Source organism: Barbus barbus (genome assembly GCF_936440315.1).
Source record: "Barbus barbus genome assembly, chromosome: 7".
Lineage (NCBI taxonomy): Eukaryota > Metazoa > Chordata > Actinopteri > Cypriniformes > Cyprinidae > Barbus > Barbus barbus.
Genome location: NC_136735.1, coordinates 16,517,367 through 16,544,541, shown reverse-complemented (window position 1 = coordinate 16,544,541; position 27,175 = coordinate 16,517,367). Strand labels below are relative to the sequence as shown.

Sequence of the window (27,175 nt, the reverse complement as noted above, 5' to 3'; positions counted from 1 at the left end):
TAAAAAAAACCTAAGCAACAGTTTGAAATGATAATTAGCATTTTCAGCATTATTTGCTTTAATTTTCTAAATCTGTAATGATTTTTAAATGAAAAAAGTATGTGGTTCACACATTTTCAAGTTTTTTTTGACGACACCAGTCTCTCCTTTTAACACCAGATATGTAACAGGCAGCTGTGTGTACACAGAATTATTGTGTAATTCTGAACCACATTTTAACATCCTGAAAAGGTATAAAAATAAGTACATTCTGAATAGTTACGAACTTGAATTAATAATATTAAACATCACGCTCCCTTTGCATAGCAACATACCCGGTCATCTGGGAATGCTGAGCTGTGCTCTTGTGCACAGCATTTGATGTCATGGAACATATAAAAATAGACACATTTATTACAACAGTGTTCGAAGAAGCCAGTTCTTGCATCTTTCAATTTGCTTCAATCTAACACGCACACTCGGAAGAAGAACTGTAATGAAAATTTGAATGAAAATAAAATGGACTAATTTAAAATTTAAAAAATGCCCAATGATCTTGAACAAGTTTAAATTGCCTGGCTAGTTGAATAAGGCTTTTGATGCCCAACGTATGCATTCATGCCAAAGTAATTTTACCTTTTATTCTTGTTTACAGTGGAACTTTATTGAACTTGGGGAAAAAATAAGTTGATTTATCTATAATGAATGAATGATTTATCTATAACTCAATTCAAGTTTGACACAAGCTGAAGCACAGATTTGCTCCGTTTGTCTGAGCAGGTTCACTGTTGCCAATTCTGGTTCACAGATCTACCGATGGAAGCACACTAAAATAACATTAGTACTATGAAGCTCAAGCTCAAACTTAATCTTAAGAAAAAGGCAACAAGCAACTTCCTTTTGTTTGACCAAGTAAAATGAAGAGTCTTGGAGTCAAGCTGTCTTCACTGAAGCTGTGGAAACCTCCAAAAGAGCCACATATTGGATGTTGTCATTTGAACTGAGGCTTTAGAACTCAGAATCTTTCTGTCTCCTCAACTTCAGCTGCTTCTTGAGAAGAAGAGCACCGTAGTGAGAGTTAGTTTTGGCATGTCTTAATGAACAGGGAACAAGGGCTGTTTAAACCTCAGAGCTGTCCACATTGTGTCTCATGGGCTCCCTGTTGTAAGCTGTGCAGGATGAAGTGGAATAAGGTGGGTAATTTTTCTCTTTCCTCTTGCGTCGCATCAAGAGAACCACCAGAACTACAACCAGGCATACCAGCAGGATGAGCCCAGCCACCCCCAGCAATGTGGACATGCCAGCGGGAAGAGAGGAATCTGAACCAGGCCCTTTACCCAGGCTCCCTTCCACCAGAGGATGCTCCAGGTAGGTTTCCCGACCCCATGGCTGACTCACCCGTAGTCGGTTTGAGCGATCCAGGGCAATGTGCTGAATGTTGGTTCCTAGATTATTCTCAGCACCGATCTCGAAAGCTTCTGGGTCGGGTACTGCACGTCGACTTCGGGATTGGGTGCCAGAGTCAGCAATGGAGGATATAGCGTGATGGTACTCAAGGCTCCTTTTACCACGGCTGGCGTTCTCTTTAGAACGGAGTGTGTAGATGGTGTGGATGAACCATTCACGGCCAGCAGTAACCTGATGAATCAAACATGAAAGAATGCTCAAGATTCTGGTTCAAACTTGGGTTTTACTATGGTAATAAAACATGGTGAGTCTCTGACCTGGAAGAGTGGGGATGATGACAGGGTGAAACCATCTGATCCAGGTTGTCGGACCAAAGGCAGGGCTCCAGGGGTATCCACAGCAAGGCTGGCATCGAAATTGACATTTCCAAAGGCGGTGGCTTGAGTTTCTGGCTGTGCTTTGTCCTAAAGTTCAAAGACCAACAAGTTCATTCAGTGAATACAAGAAAGATATTCAATTAACATGCAGTTACATACAATGACTCGAAAATATGGGCTATGATGTCTATATCTTTTTGGGGGGGGGGGGGGGGGGGGGGGGGGGGGGGGGGGGTTGTGGTTACTAAACTTCACCATTGTTTATTAATATTTGAAAAAAAAACAAAAAAACTTTTGTCTGCCAAATCAATCATTGGTGTGGCTAGAATACAGAATACATTTGAAATGTAATCTGACCTCTTTATGACAAGGCAGCTTTAGACTGTAAAATGTCATGTGGTGCAACTCATGAAAAAAAATACCTTTTTCACCTTTTTTTAACCACATAGCATTCTTAGACACATTTTAAACTCTAAAAAAATTATACAAGCCCCCCCAACAAAAATATCACATGAAACCACATGGTGATTTTGATTCATTTAAACTGCATTTATAAAAACCTTGAATTTTTGTCATTGACACTCATATGTCATTGACATTTTGATCTTTCTCTATTCAAATAAAGATTCACATAGTGGTAAGATTTACATTCACAATTAACATTTGTATGAAAGACACAGTAAAGCAAGAAGGTATGAGGTTAAAATAAATTACATACCAGGATCTTGAGTCTATACAGCAAGGATGGAGCATCAGCCAGGCATCCGTACTCTTTATTAGTAGGGTTGTACTTTGGCACGTAGCCGTCTGTGCCAGTACAAAGGAACACTTTTTCTATGCTGCAGGAGAAAGAGTCGCCCAGGTTCTGCACTGGGTCCACCATCACTCGACCATAGATGTTCGAACCTACAGGTGAACCGATCAGAATAAAGTTTCACTCTCAAGGCAGGAACTGAATGAATTAGTAGTTCAACTATTTTCACCTAAACTAATATTTAAATAAGCGTATTATATCGCTCTTGGATTCTAGTACCTTCCATGAAGGCAGTGTCCGTGCCCTCTCCAAAGCCCATGGAGCCATCAGACAGCCACATCTCCTTCTTTGACAGTAGGAAGATCTGTGTGTTCAAACTGAACTCTGCTGCTACAGGGTCACTCACCTGAGAAACAGCACAAAATAATAAGCATTGTGCTTAAATATTCATTGTGACCGGTAATCAGATGAACAGGCTCTAACCGTATAGTAAGTATATAGTTAATTCAATGATTAAACCAACTTTTCAGAATGAAAAACAGAAACCAACCTGTTGGAAGCGGATGTCCATGTCGAAGGTGAGGGGCTCCCTCGGGTGACACACAGGGGGTATGTTGAACTCTCCGTTAGGTGAAGCAATGCATGGAATCAGCTTCACAGTATAGGTGCCGGAATAGTCCCTCACCTACACACACATATGATCAGTTTACATTTTTAATATACAATCTATAGCCTGCAATTAGCCTACTGTATGAATACTATGACTGACAGTATCTAAAAGAAACAAAAGGTAGAAAACTGGACTTGAACTTACAGCAAAGTCAGAAACGAAGCTCCATTGTTGCATGGGTTGGTTGTAAGTGGGCTCAGTTCTGATCAGGGAGAGAGTGAATGTAAGTCCAGAGTGCTCCGCTGACATTACCATGGAGGACAAAGTGGTTCCTGAAAGCCAATACAAATTCCAGACATTTAAAAACCCAAACATGACTTAAGAATATTCATCTAAAATAATGTCAATATTTTGATGCATTAATTTAGAAAATTATAAAATGTATTATTACTATGGTTTAGAAATTATATAGTTTATTTTATCAATAAAAATAAGTACAATAAGTAATAACAAAAAGATAGAAATATCTGCCACGGCCAATGTACTGATCGACCAATCAGAGGCCATCGATAAAGTTACCACTGCGTGAAGCTGAGAGACATAACCAAGGAAAATTAATACGAGTACATCCATTTTCACTGATGAGGATGAATTTACCTTCTGTGGTTTGAAGGACTCGAGGCCACTAGCTGGCGTGAAATGTATCGCAATGAGGTAATTTTTGAGACAGTATTTCCAACAAGGCGCCACATGAGAAATAAATGGCGATAAAAATGCGCCAAAACAAATCCGGTGCAAACTAATCATGTTTACATTTACAAGCGAAGTGAGTAGAGCTCAGACTAAGAAATAACTGAGACAGAGATCGTTTATCATTTTTAAAGACCTACATGGTGTCTCATTCACTGCGTTAGTAAAATGTAATTAAAAAAATGTTACAAACAGGACATAAAATGTATTATTAGCATAACCATAATGCTAACAATGTGCCTGTTTGCCACGAGCTGCGGTTACTCGATTATAATACATAGCTTCTTGAAAATATGAAAACATTTTTGACTGTAAAACAAAAACAATGAAACATGTAATCAGAATTGTCATGGCCATCCACAGCACAAAGTCTCCAAATCTTTTTTTTTTTCATTTCTTTCTTTTTTTTAATTACCCTTCAAGTGAAATGTAGGAATGGAAAAAAAAGTTTGTTTAATATAATGTCACCACCAGTAGAGGGCAGTAGGACGTTTACTGTCAGAAGGGGGCACATTGTACTGTAGCTTATAGATTTTCTCTTTGGGACAGTTTGGCAGCACAGTGAGTGTGTGTCTGTGTTCATCTGCATCTGTGTCATTTTGGGTTACCTGGGTGAGACATGACAAACTGTCCCCTGAATCGAGCCTCAGTCTTGAAATTGACAACAAGACGGCCTTCATCATTTATTCTCATGCTGGTGGGATACATGGCACCTATAAAATAAAATCACAGATAACAATATCAGACAGGTTATAGTGATTTTCATTGAAGTTTTAGGTGGAGAAAAAGACTGATACTGATGTTTTAAAACCTACATTAATCTATATTCATGTCTATTTAATTTGACCATTTGAAATTGAATCACTTGTAGAGTTAAAGTATTACCTTGCAGCTCAGCCTCTGGTGGGCTTCCAATACCATCTTGCCATAAGATGGCAGTGTCATACACAAAGGTGAGCCGCAGCTCAGACCGTAGGTCAAAATGTTGCCAGCCGCCAACCGCAACGGGAGAGTGGAAGATATAGGACACAAACAGAGGCACCCGCAGGGTTACATAGGACTGAACAAGATTCAACACCTACAGACATAGGAACATAGGAAAACACATTAAAAATGTATGTGTAAAGTGTTCAAGAACATTCTGAGTCTAGAGCTGTTTTTGCGAGTTGAAGCTGGAAATACATTTTCAAATACTCTTAGGATTTTTCAGGCTCTATGAAGATTTTTATGATGGAAATGTGCAGATATCTTCTTTTTTTATAACAAACCGTAGTTCCTGACAAAAGATTGAATTTACTTATATATATATATATATATATACAGGGCTCGAATTGAGTGGGGATGGCATCCCCCTGGTCGAAAAAAAATGACAAAAAGCATCCCCTCTGTAAAACCACCATCCCCCCTTACTATCCCCTTTGAATTATTAATTTTATGTATTACGTAAAACTTATCAAGCACATGAAATGATGAAATTCTCTACTTGTGATGATTCACAAACTAAATAACGGTGATTGGCCAATCAGAACTTGGTACAGTAACAAGCTGCGCACGAGCAGAATCAATTTAGTCATTTTTCACGCAAAATGGTTCAAGCCCAAGTTTTGAAGCTCTTTTAAAAGAAGACAACAGAAGGTATGATTTTTCCTTGATTAGACATTCTCCTGACATAATGTATGTGTGACTGTGTGAGGGACTGATAGGAGAGCTGACATTATCCAACTCTGAAAAAAAAAAACATCTTGAGAGTCCAAAAGAATACAGTTAGAATGCCATATAATTCCAGCAATTAAACAAAAAAATACCCATATATGAGTTTTTACGTTTTTATATTCAATGCACAAGCAATGTACTTTTCTGTACTTTTTGGCGAGGCGGCAAACACAAATGTGCTATTAGTTTTATACAACAGTGCATAGCAACACTGTGTTTCATTCATCCATGATGAATCAGTTTTTGAACGAATAAAGTGAGCCAGTGATTCAACGGTCCATTCAGATGTTCTCACTTGTTTCGTTTCTATTGATTCAGCCATTTTGAATGAATCGTTTGATATGAATGATTCAGTAAATCATTTATTAAAACAGGGACTTGCTGCCATCTACTGGCGGTTTTATTGTCATATTTATTTATCCATGACAGACCTAGACCACCCAAGGTGCCAGCACAAAAACACATTCAGCAAAATATTGTTTAATTATCAATATTAACCAACATTTCTCAATTTCAGGCCCCAGAAGAAAAAACAAACAAACTTATAAACAATAGTTCATTTAATAAGGCTAATTTTTCATTAAATAAAAACCTTTTTAAAAATGAGACCAATTTTGTAATCATTGTGTAAAATTAGCCACAGGACCAACACAAATTAAACAGCACAATTATTTACAGCATTAATAATAAGAAATGTTTCTTGGGCAGCATGATTTCTGAAGGATCATTGTGACACTGAAGACTAGAGTAATGGTTGCTGAAAATCCAACTTTGCATTATATATTATTAGAATAGAAAATTGTATAGATATTTTATATTGTAAAAAATATTTCTGTTATATATATGTTTTTCAGATTTTTTTATTAAATAAATCCAGCATAAGAGACTTCTTCCAGAAGCATTAAAAAGTCTTACAGACCCCAACCATTCAAACAGTATAAACTATATAAATACATTTTTTATTAATTAATGTTACCTTACCTTACAAATTACCTTGGCTCAAAATATTGATTCAATATCAATAATATTATAGCTTTGAATGACACAAATTCTTGAAATCCTTACCTGACCATCTGTGCCAATGGATCCTCCACAGTCATTCAGCAGCTCTGACATGTCGTAGTAGCTACTGAACTCCCACAGGCATGCCTCCAGGTTAAGATTGCGGTAGAATCGAAGAGAATTAGTGCTACGCATGGCCACGCTGTACTGGTACGGTAAAGTCTCGCCAATAATTTCTGGGTTCTTTGTGGAGTCAGTGATGAAACCATGTGCTGTTTGGATCTCGTTGAAATCCAAGAGGTTAGAACAGCGGTGGTTACCTACTCGTGTGCCATCTGGACTAAGGGTTAGCTCAAAGTTTGAAAGGGCACGTGTGGAGATAATGGGCAGCATGCCTAAGGAAAAAGTGTGGAGATTAATATCCTGGACTTTTAGACATTTTCTTTGACATTTACTTACTTGACAGTGCATTGTTTGTGATGGAGGTGGTCACTTACCATCCATGTGAGGCATAGTAACAGTGAGTTTGAGCAAATTGGGATAGTCAGGGTCATCCGGGCCGGTGTAACGGATTTTAGCTGAGAACGGTTCCGCACCAACTGTGCCAGGTATACGAGGCTGACACAGGCCTAAAGATGGCAGACAAATTCATTCATTTTTCTAGAATGCCCAAGAAAACAGTAAAACAAACAAAAACAAAAGCCTGTGCTTTGTTGAATTAGACATTCTTAAAGAATTGAGAAACAAGAGCCTCACCCTCCTCTCGGCTGATGACCACAATAGGGGAACTGAGCTCAAGCCCAGCGTCTCCATTGGCATTGAAGGCTCGGGCGGCACACTGCACACGGGAACCAGCCTGGAAGTAGATGGAGTCCAATGTGATGGACTTGGTGTTAGTGAAGAAGGTGTTGGTGTCCACTTCTCGCATGGGGCTGGTGACTCCATCGGTTCCGCTAGGGGCACTAACCATCCAGCGGTACTGAGTCATTGTGTCATTGATGTTCTCCACTGAGCAAATGGAGCCAGTCTTGTCAAAGTCAAAGTATTTGGGGTTGCAGGCCTGATAAAACATGGACATAAGAAAATATCAGAATTACAGATTTTTTTTTTTTTTTGGAATAATGAGAGACTAAAATTGCAGATTTATTATATCCACCCATAATCTTGAATGACAACATTCAATTATTGTTCACTGAGACTGGCTTTTTTATGTTCACTTCACCTTCTCCATTTGCAAAATGTCAAAACTTTTTGTACACTCCAATATTTTATTTTTTATATATCGTAAATGTACAAAAAATAAAATATGAGAAGGACAGTGATTAATTGGAATTAACTGACATCTCTGGTGTCACTCACCGTAACACACACAACAGGATAGCCGGTTGGAGGGTGGGGATTGTCTTTGACCTTAATTGTATCATCATACAGCAGCAAGGACACCACCTGAGGCACTGCTGGGAATGTGACATCAGCCACACTATTCATCTCTTCGATGTACACAATAGCCTTATTCATCTACAAAAATTAAGAGAGGAAAAGACAACTATTTAGGCTACAATCTCATTAACAAAAGTTAAGAATATTTTGTGTTCTTAACTTCTTTTTTTCTAAAGACAAACCTTTTTTTTAATAATTCTTACAAAATATTGTTTTAAAGTAAAGTTAAAGTAATGTCTTATACCCAAACGTAAGATTTTTAATGAATTTATTGGGTTGTTTCAAATATTTAAGCATTACATCATTGGCTACAATGCATATTACTATTAACTAGATGTGCATGAGTGCACTGAGGGACATTGATAATGTAAACGGAGAGCGTAAATGAATGCAAGAGACCACACCAGCTTGAGACGGGCTCTTTAAAAAATAATTATTTGAAGTGCACAGCACATTAAAAAAACAAGATGGTGAATGCTAAACTCCTGTCAAGCCTGTCATGACAAAAAATAGTGTGTATGCTTATTATGATTATATATATATATATATTTGAGAACTTGATTTTTTTTTTATCAAGAATGCTACTTTGGAACATTTTTACAAACTTCTTAAAATCTTAAAAATTTCAATATAGTAGTATAAGCTGTAAAGCTTCGAACACATTTGAAATGTTCAGTCAGAGACTGAATGTGTGACGTTTTATGTGCAGGTGACACAAGTTCAAGAACTCTTCTCAATTTCATTTCATGCAATCTCTCAGACACGCACTGTCAGCAAGATAGCAAAAAGCCCCCCAAAATGGCTCAAAGGCCTAGACTGTAAAGGGTTTTGTACATGTTCAGTGGATAACTCTGTTTATAGGTCATTATGTCTATTGAGGCCCATTTACATCATACAGACTCCTCTGAAAGAGACTGGAGACAGCGATTGGCTCCTGCTGACAGAGGCAGCTGCCGCGTGGCTATTTTAGCAAGAGAGCCACGTTAGCGTGTGTCTGTGCGATGTGGCATCTCTGGGGGTATTTTTAGAGATGATGGTCTCTGACCTGTGTCTCAGCCACCATATACTCATCAGGCTTCATGTGAACTGTGAAAGCCTCACGAATCTCTCTTTGTCCATCATAGAGAACCTGGATCTCCACCACATGCTCTGTCTCACCCTCTTTAAACTCCACATCTGTAAGGACATGCAAACAAAGATATACAGAAAGGAATTAGAAAACCGTTCTGCTTATCTGTGACTGTGTAAATTCTCCACTCCTTTTGAGCAGGATGCTGCATGTTTTGTTGACCATGGCAAAATAATTGGTTACACTTTATTTCGATAGTCCACTTTAGACATTCTACTAACTATAAGTAACTTTATAACTACATGTCAACTAATTCTCATTAATTTGCAACTACATGTCTACTAACTCTCGGTAGGGTAGATTTAGGCTTAGTAGAATAAGTTGACATACTTGCAAAGTTTCTCATAGTATGTTGTAGTGAACCCATCAAAATAAAGTGTTAGAAGATATTAAACAGACAGTCTACTAATACTCTAATGACTGCTAGTTGACATGTAGTTACAAAGTTACTTACTGTTAGTAGAATGTCTAAAGTGGACTATCGAAATAAAGTGTTACCAAATAATTTCTGATAATAGTATGGCATCTTATGGAATTTGTATTTTGTAGCCTTCATGGGTCATCTGCTGACCTTGAGTAAGGGGATTGTAGTCCTCTCCTGAAGTCGCAGAGCCATCCTTGGTGTGAATTCTCACCACAGAGACCTTGGAGGTGTCGCCATGACGCAGGACAGGAATCTTCACTACAGCAATCTCTCCAGGAAATTGTGGCTCTCTAACACTGTATTTGATCTCAGCAAACCTGATGATGGACTCTGCAGTGGAAAATTAGTTTTGTTGGCTGTGAGAGAAGCTCATCAAGATCTTTATGCAGATATTTGTCAAGAATAAGGATAAAAAGAATACTTACTATCTTTATAGTCGGTGATGGTGACCAGAGCCTCTTTTTGTTCTCCTACAGCAGCTCCATACGGTGATTTGCTCTTAGGTGTGCCCAAAACCAAGCGGAACTCCTCATCCTCTTCATGAATCGTGTCATCCACTAAAGTCACTACACATGGCTTCTCAATCTCTCCTGTAAACATGCAGATACAAAAGATGAGCAAATCATGAAATTCTAGGTGGATGAATGGCTGGATGCGGAACAGGTTGAAAAAATAAACGGACCTGGTAGGAACACGATGATAGATGCGTCAGTATTAGGTCGTTCATCATAGTCCATCATGACTTGGGCAGATCCCTGGCGAGTGTAACAGCGGACTGTGGACCTCTGACTAATGTCGCCACTGCGGTACAACATTACCTTCACCTCTCCATCAGCCTCATCTACTTTGTACTCCGCCTCTCTAAACTGGACTTTGGGCACTGCAGAAAAATACAGCATTTATTAATTAACCAGAATCACTCAAATAACATGATTGTATTTAGAATTTTTGATTGGCACTAAAACACATTTTATCTGCCGTTTGATGTCTTCTGAAACAAACAAAAAAATGGTTGTAATTATTTATTAATTTGTTTTCCTTTACTCACAGTCAGTGACAGAGTCATTGATGGTGATGACAGTTTTGCTAGGTTCTCCAAGGACTGCGTTCATGGGCATACGCAGCACCAACTCAAACGTCTCTGGTCCCTCCAGCTCTGGCTGGCCAAGATCATCAAGAATAGTCACACGAAATGTTTGCATGGTCACACCTGGAGCAAAGTCCAAATTACGGCTGATTCCCACATAATCTAGACCCGCTGGGAGGGGGAGAAAAAATCATATGTATGAAAGTTATTTTTTGCCTTTTTTATTAAGTAAAAATCATATATCAGCAGCTGTTGTTTTTGATTGACACTCTTTACCTTCTGCTGAAACAGGGTCACTCTTTCTGGAACGGACTGTGACGGTAGCTGTCTTTGAAAGGTCAGTTCCAGTTCTCCACACTTTCACCTCCACATAACCATCACTCTCATCCACTGTGTATTCGGTCTCTCCAAAATAGAAAGATGGCTCTGTACCGAGAGGAAAAATCTTCCACTCATTTTTTCAGTTTTAAACTCTGTTAATTTCCAAGTTTAAATAAGATTTGGAATCCAAGATTTTCAATGTGGTCTCAGACTTTTGGACTCTGCAGTACCGTCAGTAAAACAGAAGCCGAGAGGAGGTGCCCATTCCAGCAGCTAAAATGACATTTAAAGCCATTGTTCTCAAAATTGTTAAGTTGTGTTTCATCTTTCACAGAGATGTTTTGATCCATTAGTGCTTCAGACAAAGATCTGGATCTGCCATCACCCCATGACAGCACAGGAAACCTACCATTATTTCCAGCACCCTGCCTGAGTGATGAAACCAGACGGTTGAGTCTACTCCAGTCAAGATGCACTTGGGTGAGTGTCTATGTGTGTGTCTATGTGTGTTTGGGAGGTCTGAGAGGCTCCCAGAGTGATATCAGCATCAGCTCATAATAAATGAATGCAGAGGGGAGAGGACTTTCCAGGGTGGGGGAAGAGGCCGTAAGTTTGAGGGGTCTTACAAAGAAAAAGAGAGTAGTGACACCTCCATAGACAACAAGTCAGAGACAAAACAAAAAGATTCCAACTCTGGCTGGCATCCAGACCACAAGTCTATCCAACAAAGTCCCCATCCCCCCTACAAATAGACACAAATATACTACCAGGCCCTTCCAGACCCACCAAGACGCTGAACTTCTACAATATGCACATTAATCTTCACTTCTTTAGTCTAGGCATGTACATACATTATATACACCTAAATATATTTTGGGGTAATTTCCCAAATTGTGGAGGATGGGACTGTTATTCATGGTGCTGTTTGCAACTATTAGATATTATGGATTTATTGCAAATTAAAAGATAAAAAGGCTATGCTTTGAATGGTGAATTCCTGAATTAATCTTTGAACATACTAAATTCAAAGATTACTTGTTTGGACTGTGTTTCCTTTGAGTAATGCATATAAACCCTAAATCTTGCATGGACAGGGTGTTCACAAAGCTCTTTCAGGTCCCTTGCTGGGGTTTATGGGTCGTTACAAAGGTCATAGGGGCCAATTGTGCTCCTTCAACTTGTTTTGGGTTATCGTGTTACCATGCTGCGAAGGACAACAGTGGTATGACCACAAAGTAAAAATGGATCGTTCTGTGGCTACCTATGGTTTCAAAGCATGTGTAATAAAAGAGCAACTATAAAGAAACAGGTAAGATGTCAATATAACCACAGAACATGGAGGAGACGGTTTTGTGTCTTTGAGGATGAGTAAGTTGTTTTTAAACTCCAATATCAATCATGAAAACACTTTGTGGTTTAGAAAAATAAAATGCACAGAATATAGTTAGTCTGGCTTGCACTATTATTTGTATAGACTCAGTCCCAAATACACTAGTGTGTATAAATATATTGTTACAAAAAAAAACATGTCTATTTATCAAAGAACCCTGAAAAAAAGGTTCCCATAAAAAATATTAAGCAGGGCAACCATTTTCAACTGTGATAAGAAATAACTGAGCCCCAACTAGAAAGGATCATGTGACACTGAAGACTTGTATTTTAAAATACATAAAACTGGAAAACTGTTATTTTAAATTGAATACAATTATAAGATAATTCTAGCCAACTCACCATCATCACTATCAGCCACGATTACCACTTTGGCACTGGGGAACTTGGCTCCCACTTGGCCACCCATCGGCATACTGAGGGACACGTTGAAGCTCTCCTCTTCCTCAAAGAGCGAGTCATCAATGATTATGATGCGACATGACTTCTCCCGCTCATCCTTATCAAAACGCAGGACGCTGGTGTGATCCTCTGGTCTTGTGATGTAGTCTGAATAGGAGAGCACTGTGCTGGGGGTGGTTCCGGTTGCACTGCCTGTATAGAAGGATTTCTGTTTTTATACGAACAGACTTTCAAGTACTACATTGTAAGAATATACACCAAAAGTACAGCAGAAGTTGTAATATTTGAATAATCCTGTCATTAGGTAATTGTGTGATAATTTTGTAGATCTCACCTTGTTGTGTGTAACAAATAACCATTAGTTCTTGGCTGACGTCTCCTGATCTTCTCACTGGGACTAATAGTTCTCCTATATCCTCTTCTATACGATATTCTGCTTGAGGGAAGAACACTGTGGACTCTGAAAAGAGAGAAGTTCCAGTGCTTAAAAGTTAATCATTGTGGTGCAAACAAATATATGTTTTATAGTACATAGACAAAGTAGGAAATCATTAAACATGGCTTAATTACCATCACCAGGATCTACAATCTCCACAGTGGCTGTATCAGGGTATTCAAGAACAGCCATCACTGGCTCTGAAAGCTGGATTTCGAACATCTCTGAAGTTTCAAACTCTTGGTCGGTGAATATCTTCACCCTCCAGGTGGCAGATGTCTGGCCAGGGTTAAACTGGACCTGTTTCTGAGCTTTGCCACGGAAGTCTTTGTCCTGTTTTGCTGTACCATTTTTGGTGGCAATGCCTTTAAAATGGAATACACTATTTAGACCTTAAACTACAAACATAACTCTTAATTACTCAAACTGAGTGAACAGTTTATGATATCTGCTGACTACGTTATAACTATATACTTTAAGTAACAGTAAAAGGCATTGTAAATCATAGTTAAAGAGCTGTGAAAATACCAAACACAGAGGAACCAACTTATAACAGCTGCAAATAAACATTGTTTACTATCTCTAAATATATACAGGCATGACAACGAGGGAGGTTCAGTTTTGTTTTTTATTAGGATTCCAATATTTAATGAGCTGTATTTTGTTAAACCTCCACACAAGTTCTGCCATTTTAACATATAGGCCTAAACAAATATTTTGTAACAGAAAACTGGTGATAAAGATTTTGATTGTAGGGTTACACCATCACTTTGATAAATACTTACTGACAAATGATGTCTCTCCCAAGTATCCCCGGCGTTTGAGGGTGACCTCTAGAAACTTTGCATCCTCATCCACAATGTAGTATTCCCTTTCTAGAGATATCCATGCCCAGTTTAGACGGAATGGTTGTGGTTTCAGTTTGTTGCCCCCTTTTCAAACAGAGAAAAGCACAATGAATTTAATGATGCACAATGAAAAAAGACAAAGTGTGTATTTGAGCACCTTGAGAACATGCAGTTTGCTAAAGATTCATCTCTTTCAAATTCAGATATGTAAAAAGAAAGAGGGGCCAGAATGAGCGAAACTTGATCTTGCGTCATGCTTGTGGATGTCCTGGGGTGGTTTCATTTTCTATTGACGTTCTCCACCCTTTTTTGTCTTTCCCTCATTACTGTAAAATCAGTACTCAATATTTCATGTTCACACTGCCTTCTTTTTTACTACTTTTATTGGTAGCTGAATGAGGTTCAAGAAGAATGAGTCAAACGAGGTACCAGGTTAATGCCGAAAGCCCATACCATGATAGTGTAAAGAAGGCAGCTGTGGAATTGTGGTTGGTGCAGATTAACACAAAAATTGGAGATTTGAAAGAGATGAAAATTACAGTAGGAATCATAAAGAAGACAGTCTGATCTTTTGTCTTTTGTCAAGTATATGTGCTTTACTTACAAATGTGCCACCTCATAATCCAAGATAAACAAAATAGATATTGCTCTTAACTTTTTTCTTTTTTTCTTTTTAATAGATAGAGCTATGGAAATATATTATAATTTTTTAGAAATATTCCAGCACTTTTCCATCAAATCATACACACCTCTGTGACTAATTATCATTTTGAGTAATCAGATTAAAGTATAATCGGATTACTCTCTCCATGGACTAAATGATTTAAGCAGTGAGGATTCTGAATCTTGAGTGACTGAAGTAGGATAAAGAGCTGTAATGGCTTTGAAAGTATTCTCAATCCCATTTTGCCATAATCCATGCTACCCCATGACTCTGATTATCTTTAAAGACAAAAGGTATGTTACATTCTTGGACACTATTTCTTGGCTCAAGTTGTTCTGATTTTTTTGGTAAGTAACATTTTAGTAAGTAATTTCGTAGGCCCCGATACATCACTGTAGATGACAAAAAGTTTGCATTGTTGGTGCGTAACTGAAAAAGAATTGCAGTTTTAAATGTGAACTCATTATTTCCAGCAAAAACTGCATGCTATTTTGTAGTTTTTACACACATGGCATAATGTGAGCGTATGCAGAATCAATATTGTAGCTCAAATCACAAGATACACCAAAAAACATACGTTTGAAATAGATGTTGTCAGATTGATTTATAGCAGGGTCCCTGGAGGGCCAATCTGCTGCAGAGTTTAGCTCCAACCCTGATCAAACTCACCTACCTGTGATTTTCTAATGATCTTGAAGACTCTGATTAGCATGCTCATGTGTGTTTGATTAGGGTTAGAGCTAAACTCTGCAGGAGTGGGCCAGATTTGAGGATCCCTGATTTATAGTTATCAATAAAACAGCATCATCATGTCTTCCATTGGCCTTCTTCTTTACCACCCTCTTCTCAGTTTAGGAAACGGATCAACTTGACATGACAGCATTGGCCTTGACCAAGCTCAAGTGTCTGACAGCTCTGCCTAAAAATATAGAACTCATTTATCATTTTTATCTTTGCCCTAGTTTGCTGAAGAGTCATTAAACACATTGAAGCTGATTGACATAGAAGATGTGGGGGAGCCTCATTCAAATTAGATGTTTTATCTCTTGTTAAGCTTCTCAGGGGTGTGAATACATTGGCACATTACAGATGCACCAATTAAGATCTAACTGCATAGCTGAGCACATTAACAAGTATTAAAAACAAGCCGATTATTAAACATCCAGTAAAGGCACAATGTGAAGAAAGTGAAGCACGTTTCAAAGGCTTAATGGAAGGGGAACCGCATCGTAGCTCAGCAAAGTGCTTCTTTCTTCAGGAGACCATTTTCCCAGGCATACTGCCCAGTTTGAGTATGAACTGATATTGAGCTTAGTGAGGCTGTATCAGAGGATTATCAAACAGACAACATGCAGACTGAAGGCTCTCTTTCAGTTAAGTATACAGCAGTCACCTGTGAGACGTGGAGGCCTTATGACATTTCTCTGGCCCTGGATAAGGGCACTTTGTCTGCAAGATTATGGAAAATAGTTCCACTTGCAATGTAGACAATGTCCCTCTATTCTATAAATTCTATGCATAGAAATAATTTGTCATGATTATTCTATATAAAAATATATATGTACTGTAAGAACAATTAAACACATACAATAATAAGATAATCACAAGGCACAATGCTCTGTAGTGAGTATAAATTAGGAATATAATTGACTGTTTAATAGATGATTGTAATAGTACTTAATGGGGTTTTATTTTGGTGTTTTTGCCAAAGACCACATCTCAAAACAAAGACAGATATACATTTCTAAAGACCAGTTTGTGAGTGTGTAATATTATAAAGTTACCATAAATTGTTTAATAAATGATCAAAATTGTATTCATTGTTTAATAAATTATAGAAATTAAATGATCTTTTATTTGTTATTGTGGTAAAGCCATATTGATGTCTTTAACTCTCTATTAGAGTAATGATAAACATTTTTAAATAGCCCCCCAAAAAAAATTGTTTCACTAATGTACTCTTATTTCAGAGTTAATTTAGCCGTCAGAGTTGACAGTCACCTGGGACAATTTCCTAAATACTTTTATTGCTATGTTTGGAAGGCAGTTGCTGTTTAACAGTGACTGGAGCCCACCTCAGTTTTCTGACTGTGCACTTTTTCTTCTCTTTCTCACACTATTTCTTAGTGGTTTTCAGATTCCAAGAGTGGGAACTGACAGCTGTATCCTCACTCCCTGCGTTTATCCCCTCCCTCGTTCACCCCTTTTGTCAGCTTTTATCTGTGCATGGGAGCAACAACTGAAGCAGACAGCAGGCACTGTCTGGGTGGCCCAAACCCACTGTCATGGTTCTTTCTGCTTCTTTCTACACTCTAGGGGGATTTGTGTCTACAATGAACAAACAACACAAAAGTCTCCCTTGAAGGAAGAATGTTTTCTCATGAGTGTTTCAGACTGTTTTCTCAGAATGTTTTTAGTTCAGTATATGTCATGAGAATTGGAGCAGTGCTATAGCAGTTTGTGGTGTTACAAAGTATTTAATTTAAGGGTTTCTGATATAAGCTGGAGCAGCAGTAAAGCCCAGTAAGTATCAGCATCACTGAGTGGTGCTAACTCATTTAATGGGTTGAGGCGTCACAGAGGGATATCTGAAGCTCTTGAGGTATTTATGACTGCAATAATATATAGAAAGAATGCAGGGCTAAGTAATGGTCACAGTCACACTTATTTAAGTCACCAACATCCTTTCATATTGCAGAAAAAAGAAAAAAAAAAAACTTGAGGGGACCTGAACCCACAATATTTAAAGCTAACACTAATAGCTTCTGAAAAAAAGTTTTTCCTCATGGTAACTCTTTACTGTAGGGGAAAATTCTCATTATTAACTAGATGCTTATTAGCATGCATATTATCAAAAATATCTTAATTTGTGTTTCAGAGATGAATTAAGGTCTTACGGGTTTGGAACGACATAAGGGTGCATAATTAATGTCTTTGTTTCAAGTTGGCAGTAATAATTCCCCAAGGAATTAATTGGCATTATTGCTATTATGCTTACAACCCCCCCCCCCCCCTCCTTTTTTAGTTTCTTGTTTTAAGGAATTAAGTCCACCAGATGATTAATCAAAATGTGTTTTACTTGAAGAAAGATTCATGTGTTACATATAATGACTCAAGTATAGAGTAATATAGAGTTTGACAGTCCTGATAGATCTTCACCTCAGTGCCACAGGTCGATGTATAGAGCCTCAGGCATGGGAGGGAATGCCGGGAGGATATCAACATTCACTGCCAGAGGCATATTGCAAGACTAAACTGGCCTAGTACATCAATATAATTTTATACTTATAAGAACTAGGCCCATGTTAAGTATCCTAAACAAGAAAATGTATGACCATGCTTCAGATTAGACCCCATCTGATTTCACGAGGAAACATGAAGTCATATTCAAATATGGGTCACATCTTTCTGACCTGAGAAGCTTTTGCCATTTCCTCTGCGTCTAATAATGGCGTCTCACAAGCACCAAGCTTGGAAGTCTATGTTAGGCGCCTCATGTAATTCCAGGCATTCCACAGAGGGAATATTTGACAACTGGACACTGGCAGGTACTGTACTTGTCCACGTGACATCTGCAAAAGCCAGGCACCTGATCCCCAAACTGCAGGGTGATGAATTATGGCATGGTAGACCAGCCATGTCCCTTTTGACACCAGTCGCCTAAGTTGTCTGTGGCAGGCAGAGGAAGAGAGATCAAGAGAAAGTACTCGTAGGAGGGAAAGGCACCATAGGGTGATCTCAAGGCTCAGATCACAGGAAAAACTCTATAACCCCAAAAAACATACATCATATCCTCTAGCAAATATTAGAGTTGCAAGTAGGAAACGGGGCAATGGAGATGTGGCTCCTGTGTTCAGTGTGGTTGTGGCAGCCACTGGCACCAAAGAGCAGTAAATCTTTTTAGTGTTTATATGTCTGACACACAGATTAGGTGCAAACGTCTATGAAAAAGAAACCACAAAACTTGAGAGAGACTTTGTAGACCTGATACTGTAAATGTAATGCCTCCTTAGAATTTGGCCAGCAGAGCACCTATGATGCCTCACTAGGTTGTGCAACTGAGCCTTTCTCCTTGGCTTTCCACCAATACTCATGTTTGATTATCCTGAGTAATTGCTGGAAGAAAGTCCAAACCCAACCTAGCAGTGTGATCTTCTCCATCTTCAACAGCTCAAAAGATGAACAAGGCAAGGGGAAGCCCCAGGGTTTTCAGCATATCTTGAAATGGCTTTGAGTTTCAGCCAGGCATAGAGAGAGATCTTTGAAAGGAGATCTGTTAGCAAATCTTTGCTCCTTGACACACAAATCCCTTTCTGCAATGACTTCTACACTCGGGTCAGTGTAGCTGGTGCCACAAATCTCAAAGGAAATGCATTCCTCCATCTAACAACTGATCATATAACATTGCTTTGGATATGAGTTATGTCCCTAATGCAAACAGCATAATTTCTGTTATGAAACCTAAGCTTGTACTTTATAGAAGAATGTTTTATGTGAACATTGACAGCAAATGTAAGTTAAACTATTAAGTTTGTTTATAGGCTAATATATGAATTATATGGTTGGCAACTTGCCAGTAGCTAATTATACAAAGCCTGGTGAATTAAAAGTGTATTTGTTCAGTTGAAACCTGTAGGCTGTTTGAAATTCATTCTGATCTTATTACACTTACAAAGCAAGTAGATGGTAGGGCTTGTTTAAAAAATTATATAGATACTAGTGCTTTCAAATGAAAATGTAACACAGTTAAAATAAATAAAGTCAAACGACCTGTGTACTGTGTAGGTATGTTGTCCAACAGCAACTGATTACTTTATAGAAAGAATTGAACAGCAATTGAAGTATTACCATCTGGCTCACACTGCACATAACTCATATTATGGCTAGCATTCTGCTGGTATCCATAACAGCAATTCCCTCTTCACACCTCGTCTTCACTCCTTCTGGCCTTAGAAACTCTGATCTATACATGGATGTGTGTATAAGTGTATCCTCTTGTAGCATGCAAGATATTGTGCCTGTGTATACTGTAGATCAGTTTCCTTTTTTAAATTTGTGTGCAAACTGTTTTGTTGGTTTCTCAAACAGAAGCCATGAAAAAATAATTGGAAAGGGGAAAATAGGTTAATTATAGGTTAAAATTACTGTTATTTATTTATAGCTTTAGGTACTCTGGAACCCCACACATAAAGATTGTAAAGTCAGTCTTAACAGAAGATGAGAGTTACTTTGAGAAATGTATCGAGGGGTGAACCAGAAGGGCGTAAGTTACATTTTTGGTGAAATGGAGATATCTATCAAATGAAAGCTCTTAAAGAGTTCTTTCTACTGGCAAAAGTACTGTCATCCATGAGTGTACAAATTTTTATTATAAACAATTGAAATCAGTACACAAAGTCAGATAAAACTATGGTAAAATTTTTGTTTAGGCTCTCCTGTAAAGTTGGTGAAATGTCACTTACACCTTTCTGGTTCTCAACCCTTGGTATACGGTATGTAAATATGCCTCCAGCTAGGATGTGAACCTGTTCCATTCCTATCCATTAGCTACTGTATAGCCTATATGAATTTTAAACATCGTAGTGTGTCAATCTGAGGTTTGTAAAATGTAATCAAAAAGTATATTTTGGGTCCATGTCTGAATGGTATTATCTTGGCTAGGTCTCTGAAAATGTGTATCTTTCTTGGCTCTTATAGCAGTGACTGCCTCCAGCTGAAATGTTGCCAAAGAGATGCAGTGCCAGCCCTAGTGCATGCTCCAGTTCATATGCAGTTAAAGTGCCATCAGTTAAACTACTAATAAACAAGTGTCTGCTCCTTTTTAAGTTTATAATTAAGGTTTTCATAAAGATAAACAACCTTGTTTGTGCTGATCATGTGAATTAACATTGGATGTAAGTAAAAATTTAATTCTGGGTTTAATTTTATTAAAAAAAAAAACAAACTACAGTCTTTGTTAAGGTTACTGGGAAATGCTTTGACTCCACATTAGACAAATGCTATTATTTACTCACCACCAAAAGCCAACCTGGTCTCATGGCATAAACATACCTGGGGGCACGTTTTAGCAAGACTGTTTTTACGTACCTTACTGCACGTTTTGCCGCAGTTTCAAAGAGAAATGTCCACTGAGTGGCTCTAAAACACGGGTTCAATACGTAAAGCCTGGGACGTTTTTATTATGTTGATATAGGTACATATTGCTGTGTTTTTATTATGTTGCTTCAGGTACGTATTGTGGCGGTTCAGAATTCAAATAGCTGGGGACGGTCGCTAAAAATTAATGCTCTATCGTGTTGGAAGTATGCCCTATACCAAATCCAACCCTAAACCTACCCGATAGTGTTGACAAATGCAAAACTGATATAAAAACGCATTTGTTGATACAATCATGCTATTTGAACTTTATTATATGCAGATTTGAACTGTTTTGTTGAACCGTAGTTACACGTGATTCGAACCGCAGCTCCTCACCTCTCAAGTACGTCTCCATTCTCTGTGAGCTACTGAACAAACCTACCATCTATGAAAATCCATAGATATGAAGCTGGATATGTGTGATGCTAATGTTCAAAAGCACGAGTTTTCAAATCTCCCAGCATTTTAATATTGTTTTGAAGTCATAACATGATATTCTTCAAGTAAATGTGCAAAAATTACGCTTTATTAATCGAAACTCTGTAAATTTGTGTGAAAAGGAATAAAAGGCGTCAGAGTTTTACTGCCTCTAGTGTTCTTTTCTTTTAGAAACTGCAGTGATATGTACTCATTGGTACGTATTTCGCATCTCGATAAAAACTGCCCCCAGGTACGTTTATGCCACGAGAACAGGTAGACCAAAGCTCTACCAACTTGTCCAGACAAATCTAAGTTGAAAAAGATTCTTTGATTAATCATTGTTTATCTTTTTCATGTCTGAATGTGTGTTTGTGTGTGTCATGACGAGGTGGCATACAGTCTGATTTCCAAACCTAACAGTTAAACTCAGAAAGTGTTGGCATTTTGACCACATCAAATTAAGAAGCACTGAAGCATCTAACATCAGTTAAAACTGACTCTGACAAATAAATACTAGAAAAAATACCAACCTAGAAAAGTCCCCTTCAGCAAAAATTATTTAAATGAACAACTGAAAGCTTTGAAATTCCTACAGCAGCTTTAGTGACACATGACACTTCCAGTTAATGAGTGGGGCAAGGAAGAGACATTCTTACCATTGTCTTCTACTGTGAAGTAGAATATGTCACTTGTGGCATTGGACCCATCAAGAAGCACATAGCAAATCTTCATGTCATCAATATCAGCTAATAAGTAGAAAGGATAGAGTATGAGAAGTTGGAGATTAATAAACCTTAAATAACAGTGACATGTTTTGCATAATATATTTCAGAAAACAAAAAGGTGAATTAGAATAACTTACCCTGTGAAAAGGACTTGATGCTATCATTGCCCAAAGCAGAATTCATGATAAAGCCATGAAGAGGGTTCTCCGTTACAACATACTTAAGCACTTTGTTTGGGCTGTCTCTGTCCTCAGCCTTTAGAGCTTTGCTGGTAATCAGAAATCCAAGGTGCCCAGTATGAAGAACCCTAAGAGTGGGTGCTGCTTTGTTTACAACGATTTGAGGCACTCCATTGTCCACCGTGGTGATATGAATGGTCATCACCTGTGGCTTACGAGTTTCATATACAGTATCAGGGAAAACATAAAATCCAGTGTGAGTCCCATCAGTAACTGTGAAAGAAAAGCTGTCTTCATTTGTCTCTGTGCTGTCATGCCTGTAAGTTATAAGGTTTTCATTTAGGTCCTGCTTGGTAAATGATGAAATAACTTGCGTTCCATTGAACAGAAGCTGACCGTGAACTGGCACTTGAGTCACTACAAATCTCAGCAGGTTGTCTGGTGTGTCACGGTCCTCCACTGTCAATTCAAAGGGCGTGATCAGCTTGGTTTCTCCCTCCCCCAACACTAGCTTGTTGATCGTCAGGACTGGCTTCTTGTTGTCGACATCTGTAATGGATACACGGAAGGTACGGAAGACAGGATTGTAGCCATCTGTCACCTCAAACTCAAAGCTGTCCATCTTCACTTCATCATCAGATGTATGGATATAGTAGATCTTGTTGCCAGCTAGCTGCAGCTGAGTGAAGGTGGAGATGGGCACCCCTGGGAGATCGGTACTTTCAAGATGGCCCCTGCTAGGAGCACGGGTGATGCTGAAACTTAGATATTCATCTGGACTGTTGATGTCAGTTGTGCTGAGAAGGTCTGTGGTCAAGGTGACCTTACCGCCCTCTTTGAGGGTCACACCCTTGTTGATAACATCAGGGAAGATCATGTCCATGCTACCAATATTAATGTAGAAGTAGCGATCAATGAGGGGATTGATTCCATCGGTTACATCAAACTTTAGCAGGTCACGAACACCCTCCTGGCCTGTGTGAACATACTGAATCAACTGTCTGTCAAGTTCATCTTGAGTGAAATTCATTCCGATGCTAATGTTGCCAATGACAAGTCCATGTTTGGTAATTCTCTGAAGATAGCCTTGGCCAGGGCCATAGCGGACAATGTAAGTAAGCTCTTTGTCTTCAGAATCCAGATCTGTGGCCTTCAGGACTCTGTTACTTATCACTTTGGTTTCTCCAATTTCTACTTCCAGGCCATCATTGATGGCCATTCTTGGGGTTTCGTCATCAACAGGAATGACAATTATAATGACCTTCTCCTCAACAGTGTGCTTCCCATCAGTGAGTCGAATTTCAAAACTGTCTTCTTTGGTTTCAGAGTCATCATGCTCATAAACAATATTGGAAGCCTCCTTGATCTGCTCTAAGGTAAATTTCACCACTGGAAGTGTTCCAGTGCTCAACTGCTGAACTATGTTTCCATGTTTTGGGTTTTTAAGTATTTCAAAAAATAATTCATCATTTGGGATATCTGCATCAGCAGCATTCAAAACAGAAGTGTCAATAACTAAGCTCATCCCCTCCATGACAACAAACTCACGAATGAAAATCTCTGGCTTTTCGTCATTGGCTGGGATGATGACAATGGGGAAAAAGTGCCTTTCTGAAAAGTTAATGCCATCCGAGCAGCGGAAAGTGAATCTGTCCTCCACTGGCTCCACACCCTTGTGAATGCTTTGGACATAATAGATGTGACCTAGACCAACATCTCTAATGGTGAATGCAGTGATGGCAGTGCCTGCTCTGGATTTTTCAGAGCCAGGAGCTGGAGAGATGTTCTCCACATAGCCAGATGTGGACTGAACGATAATAGTACACAAGATATCATCATTATCAGTGTCAATGTCCTCAGCTTGAATGTGCTCTAATGTGATAACATTTTTCTCACTCTCAACTACTACAAACTGGCTGCCAACATTAACTATAGGTGGAATGCTGTCTACAGGGAGAATGGTGACATGGACACGAACCCCTTGGACTTTGTTGCCACCAACAACCCATTCTTCTGACATGTCAGATATGGTAAGATTGAAGGAATCATGTTCTTTGATGGGACCAATTTCACCACTAGTGTGAACATAGACGACCACACCATTGATTATGTCTTGCTGGGTGAAGCGCTCAGCTGGTGCTCCATTCACCATTATTTCTCCTAGCCTAGGAGGCTCCTCAACTATGAAAGTCAGCATGAGGTCATCTGTGTCTTCATCATGACCCTGGATGACATTACTGGTGATTTCTGTTGCGCCATTCTCAAGTACATCAATAGACGCACCTAACAAACCAGCCGGTAACATAATTTTTGGAGTTTCATCATCGACTGGCTTGATGCTGATCTTGACAACAATGGGTACTTCATGAAAGCCATCACTAATGTCGAGCTTAATGACATCGTGAAGAGATTCTTCACCACTGTGAATGTAGGCCAGTCGGCTGTTTTCAATGTCCTCCAACACAAATGTTTGGCTATTAGACATGTCGATTCCTAAATATTGCAGCTGCCCGAACCTAGGAATTTGGGTCACTGTAAATTTAATGTTCTCATCCTCAGTGTCCTGGTCAGAGGCATCAAGTTCATTTTTGGTTATTATATAAGTATTTCGCTCCAGAACAGTGAAACCAGTGTTAGTAATTACAGGGGGTTTGTTGTCAACAGGCTGTAAAAAGATTGTAAACAGTCCATCAACTGAATTGCTAGCAGTGTCCTCCACGCTGAATGTAAACTGGACTACTTTGGGAGTAATACCAAGCTCTTGGTCTGGGGGTTTGTATGCCACTTTGTGGTGGTTGACCTGAGCTTGCGTAAACTCACTGATTGTGACGTCAGGGCTATCAGTCAGCACGATAGCACCAAGAGGAACAGGGTTGTTTTCATCTGTGTCAGTAGGAGGTTTGATGATGGTATACTTAAGATCCCTGTCATCACAGTCCAGATCTGTGTAACGTATATATTTTTTCTTGAAAAATGTCAGCTCGTATTCTTTGACCTCCATGTGTAATGTGGTGCCAGGGTAAAGTTCTGGAGGAATGTCATCCACTGGATGTATTTTAATGGTGACTGTGTGCTCTCCTGATTGATTTGGTGGGTCATTGTCATCCTGGACTCTGAAGACAAACTGGTCAATCACAGTTGTTGTACTATGAGGTCCTTTGTGACGATAGAACAGCTTCCCATCCAGAATATCCTGCTGAAACCATTCTGTCACCACCTGTTCAAACATCTCATCTGTTGCACTAAATTTCCACGCAGATGGATCCGGAGGAGGCTCCACCTGCTTGAGGAGTAGCTCACTGATGTCTGAGTATGGTGCTTCTAGTATGAATTTAATTGTTGAATCCTCTGAGTCAATGTCAGTGGCACTCAGGATAAAGGGGGAGATTTGCATCACTTCATTCTTGAAAAGCACAATACCAGTGTTTGCGTTTATAATGGGGGGTTCATCATCAGTGGGGGCAATTGTGATGGGGAATAAAAACTCTACTTCATTACTGCCATCAGTCATTCTGAATATAATATTGTCACTGTAGGTGTCACTTCCATCATGCTGGTACACAACAATGCCAGCATTTAGATCAGCTGGTGTGAAAAATTTTCTTTGAGATCCCAGCACTGTCAGCTCTCCATGTTTTAAGCCATCAACAACTGTAATCTTCACATCATCAAGATTATCCTCATCGCTGATCTCTAAATTGTGTAAGCTGGATAGTGGTCTTGATTGCCCCTCAAAAAGCAGCTGTCCTGTATTTTTGGTTACCACTGGAGCTAAAGTGTTCATTGGCTTCACAACAATCATGAATGCAAAAGGATCAGAAACGGCACCGTCAGTGTCAACAATTTCGAATTCAATCTGGAAAATTCTTTCTACGTCTGAATCCTCAGAGGGAGGCTTGTAAGCAATTTTCAGGTCTTTAACATCGCTCTGATGGAAAGACGTGATTGGCTGGTTTTGATCATCTGTGCTGATAATATAACCCTGCTGATAGCCTAGGGGAGATGTTATGTTAAAGATTAATTCATCAGAATCGGTTTCAATATCCTCAGCTGCCAGCATATCTAAAGTAATGGCTGTCATCACAAATTGGTCAATCTCCATCATCATCATAGATATAAAGCTAGGCTTTGGTGGTGTATTTTCAGTGCCCTCTTTGATTCTAACCATTATCTGGAAATGTTCCTGTTGAATAGTATTGCCATCATTATCTTGTACTTCCACTAGCATTGGAATATAGTCTCTGTTAGGAGAGTTGGTGGTTGCCGTGTGCTGATACTGAATTCCCTTCTTGACAAAATCATCGCAATTAATCATCTGACCATTAACGGAGTTATCAATAAGACTACCATACCTGGGAAGTTTGCTTGCACCTACCAGTGTGGTCACTTTACATGTAGTGACACCATCTTCAAACGCAAACTCCAAAGTTTTCTTGTCAATTGGGTTGCTTAGCCCATTCAGCTTGTCCACAACCAGAGGCATGTTACGAGTGACAACCTCCAGTTGCTGAAACACCACTTCTACTTCAAGAATGAAAGGAACCACCACTGTGTCTGTGTGGGAGTCATACCTCAGCTGCAGTTTTATGTGGTCTTTGCTTGGACTCCGGGAACCAAAGTGAGTATATTTGACCTCTTCTGCTCCAAAGGCGCAGGGGAACTTCTTGGGTGTAAGCATTCCAGGTCTCTGGGCCAGTGGGTCATTGTCCAGGACTGTTATTTGACAGCGGTCTCCTGCGTGCACTTCAGTCACAAGGTCATTGATAGGGTCCAGATAAACGGAGCGTCCAAAGGGAACTCTAATCCCATTGTTGGCTACCAATATTGTCTCAGCAGTAGGTCCAGGATGGTGCCTATGGTGGAAAGCCGCGTCGAAAGGGTCTGCATCCACTTTAGAGAGACAACATCCTAATGAAATCAATATAAACAGGCACTTCATAGTTGCTCCTGCTGCACTCAGCCTTTGCAGACAACCAGCCAT

General features: G+C 39.1%; 1 protein-coding gene across 1 annotated transcript; it reads right to left on the bottom strand.

Annotated features, from left to right (window-relative positions):
• Window positions 1–1,098: 1,098 nt before the first annotated feature.
• Window positions 1,099–27,175, bottom strand: LOC306873231 (FRAS1-related extracellular matrix protein 2-like; the record flags this gene model as incomplete). The annotated part of the gene is made up of 24 exons (XM_079422356.1): window positions 1,099–1,617; window positions 1,704–1,850; window positions 2,482–2,669; window positions 2,797–2,923; window positions 3,068–3,202; window positions 3,332–3,459; window positions 4,486–4,590; window positions 4,763–4,955; window positions 6,656–6,987; window positions 7,090–7,221; window positions 7,349–7,652; window positions 7,952–8,110; window positions 9,078–9,208; window positions 9,733–9,915; window positions 10,011–10,175; window positions 10,268–10,465; window positions 10,634–10,843; window positions 10,949–11,098; window positions 12,725–12,976; window positions 13,119–13,244; window positions 13,355–13,585; window positions 14,006–14,152; window positions 21,947–22,036; window positions 22,153–27,175. The coding sequence occupies 24 exons, from the start codon at window positions 27,173–27,175 to the stop codon at window positions 1,099–1,101; spliced, it is 9,375 nt and encodes a 3,124-aa protein (XP_079278482.1).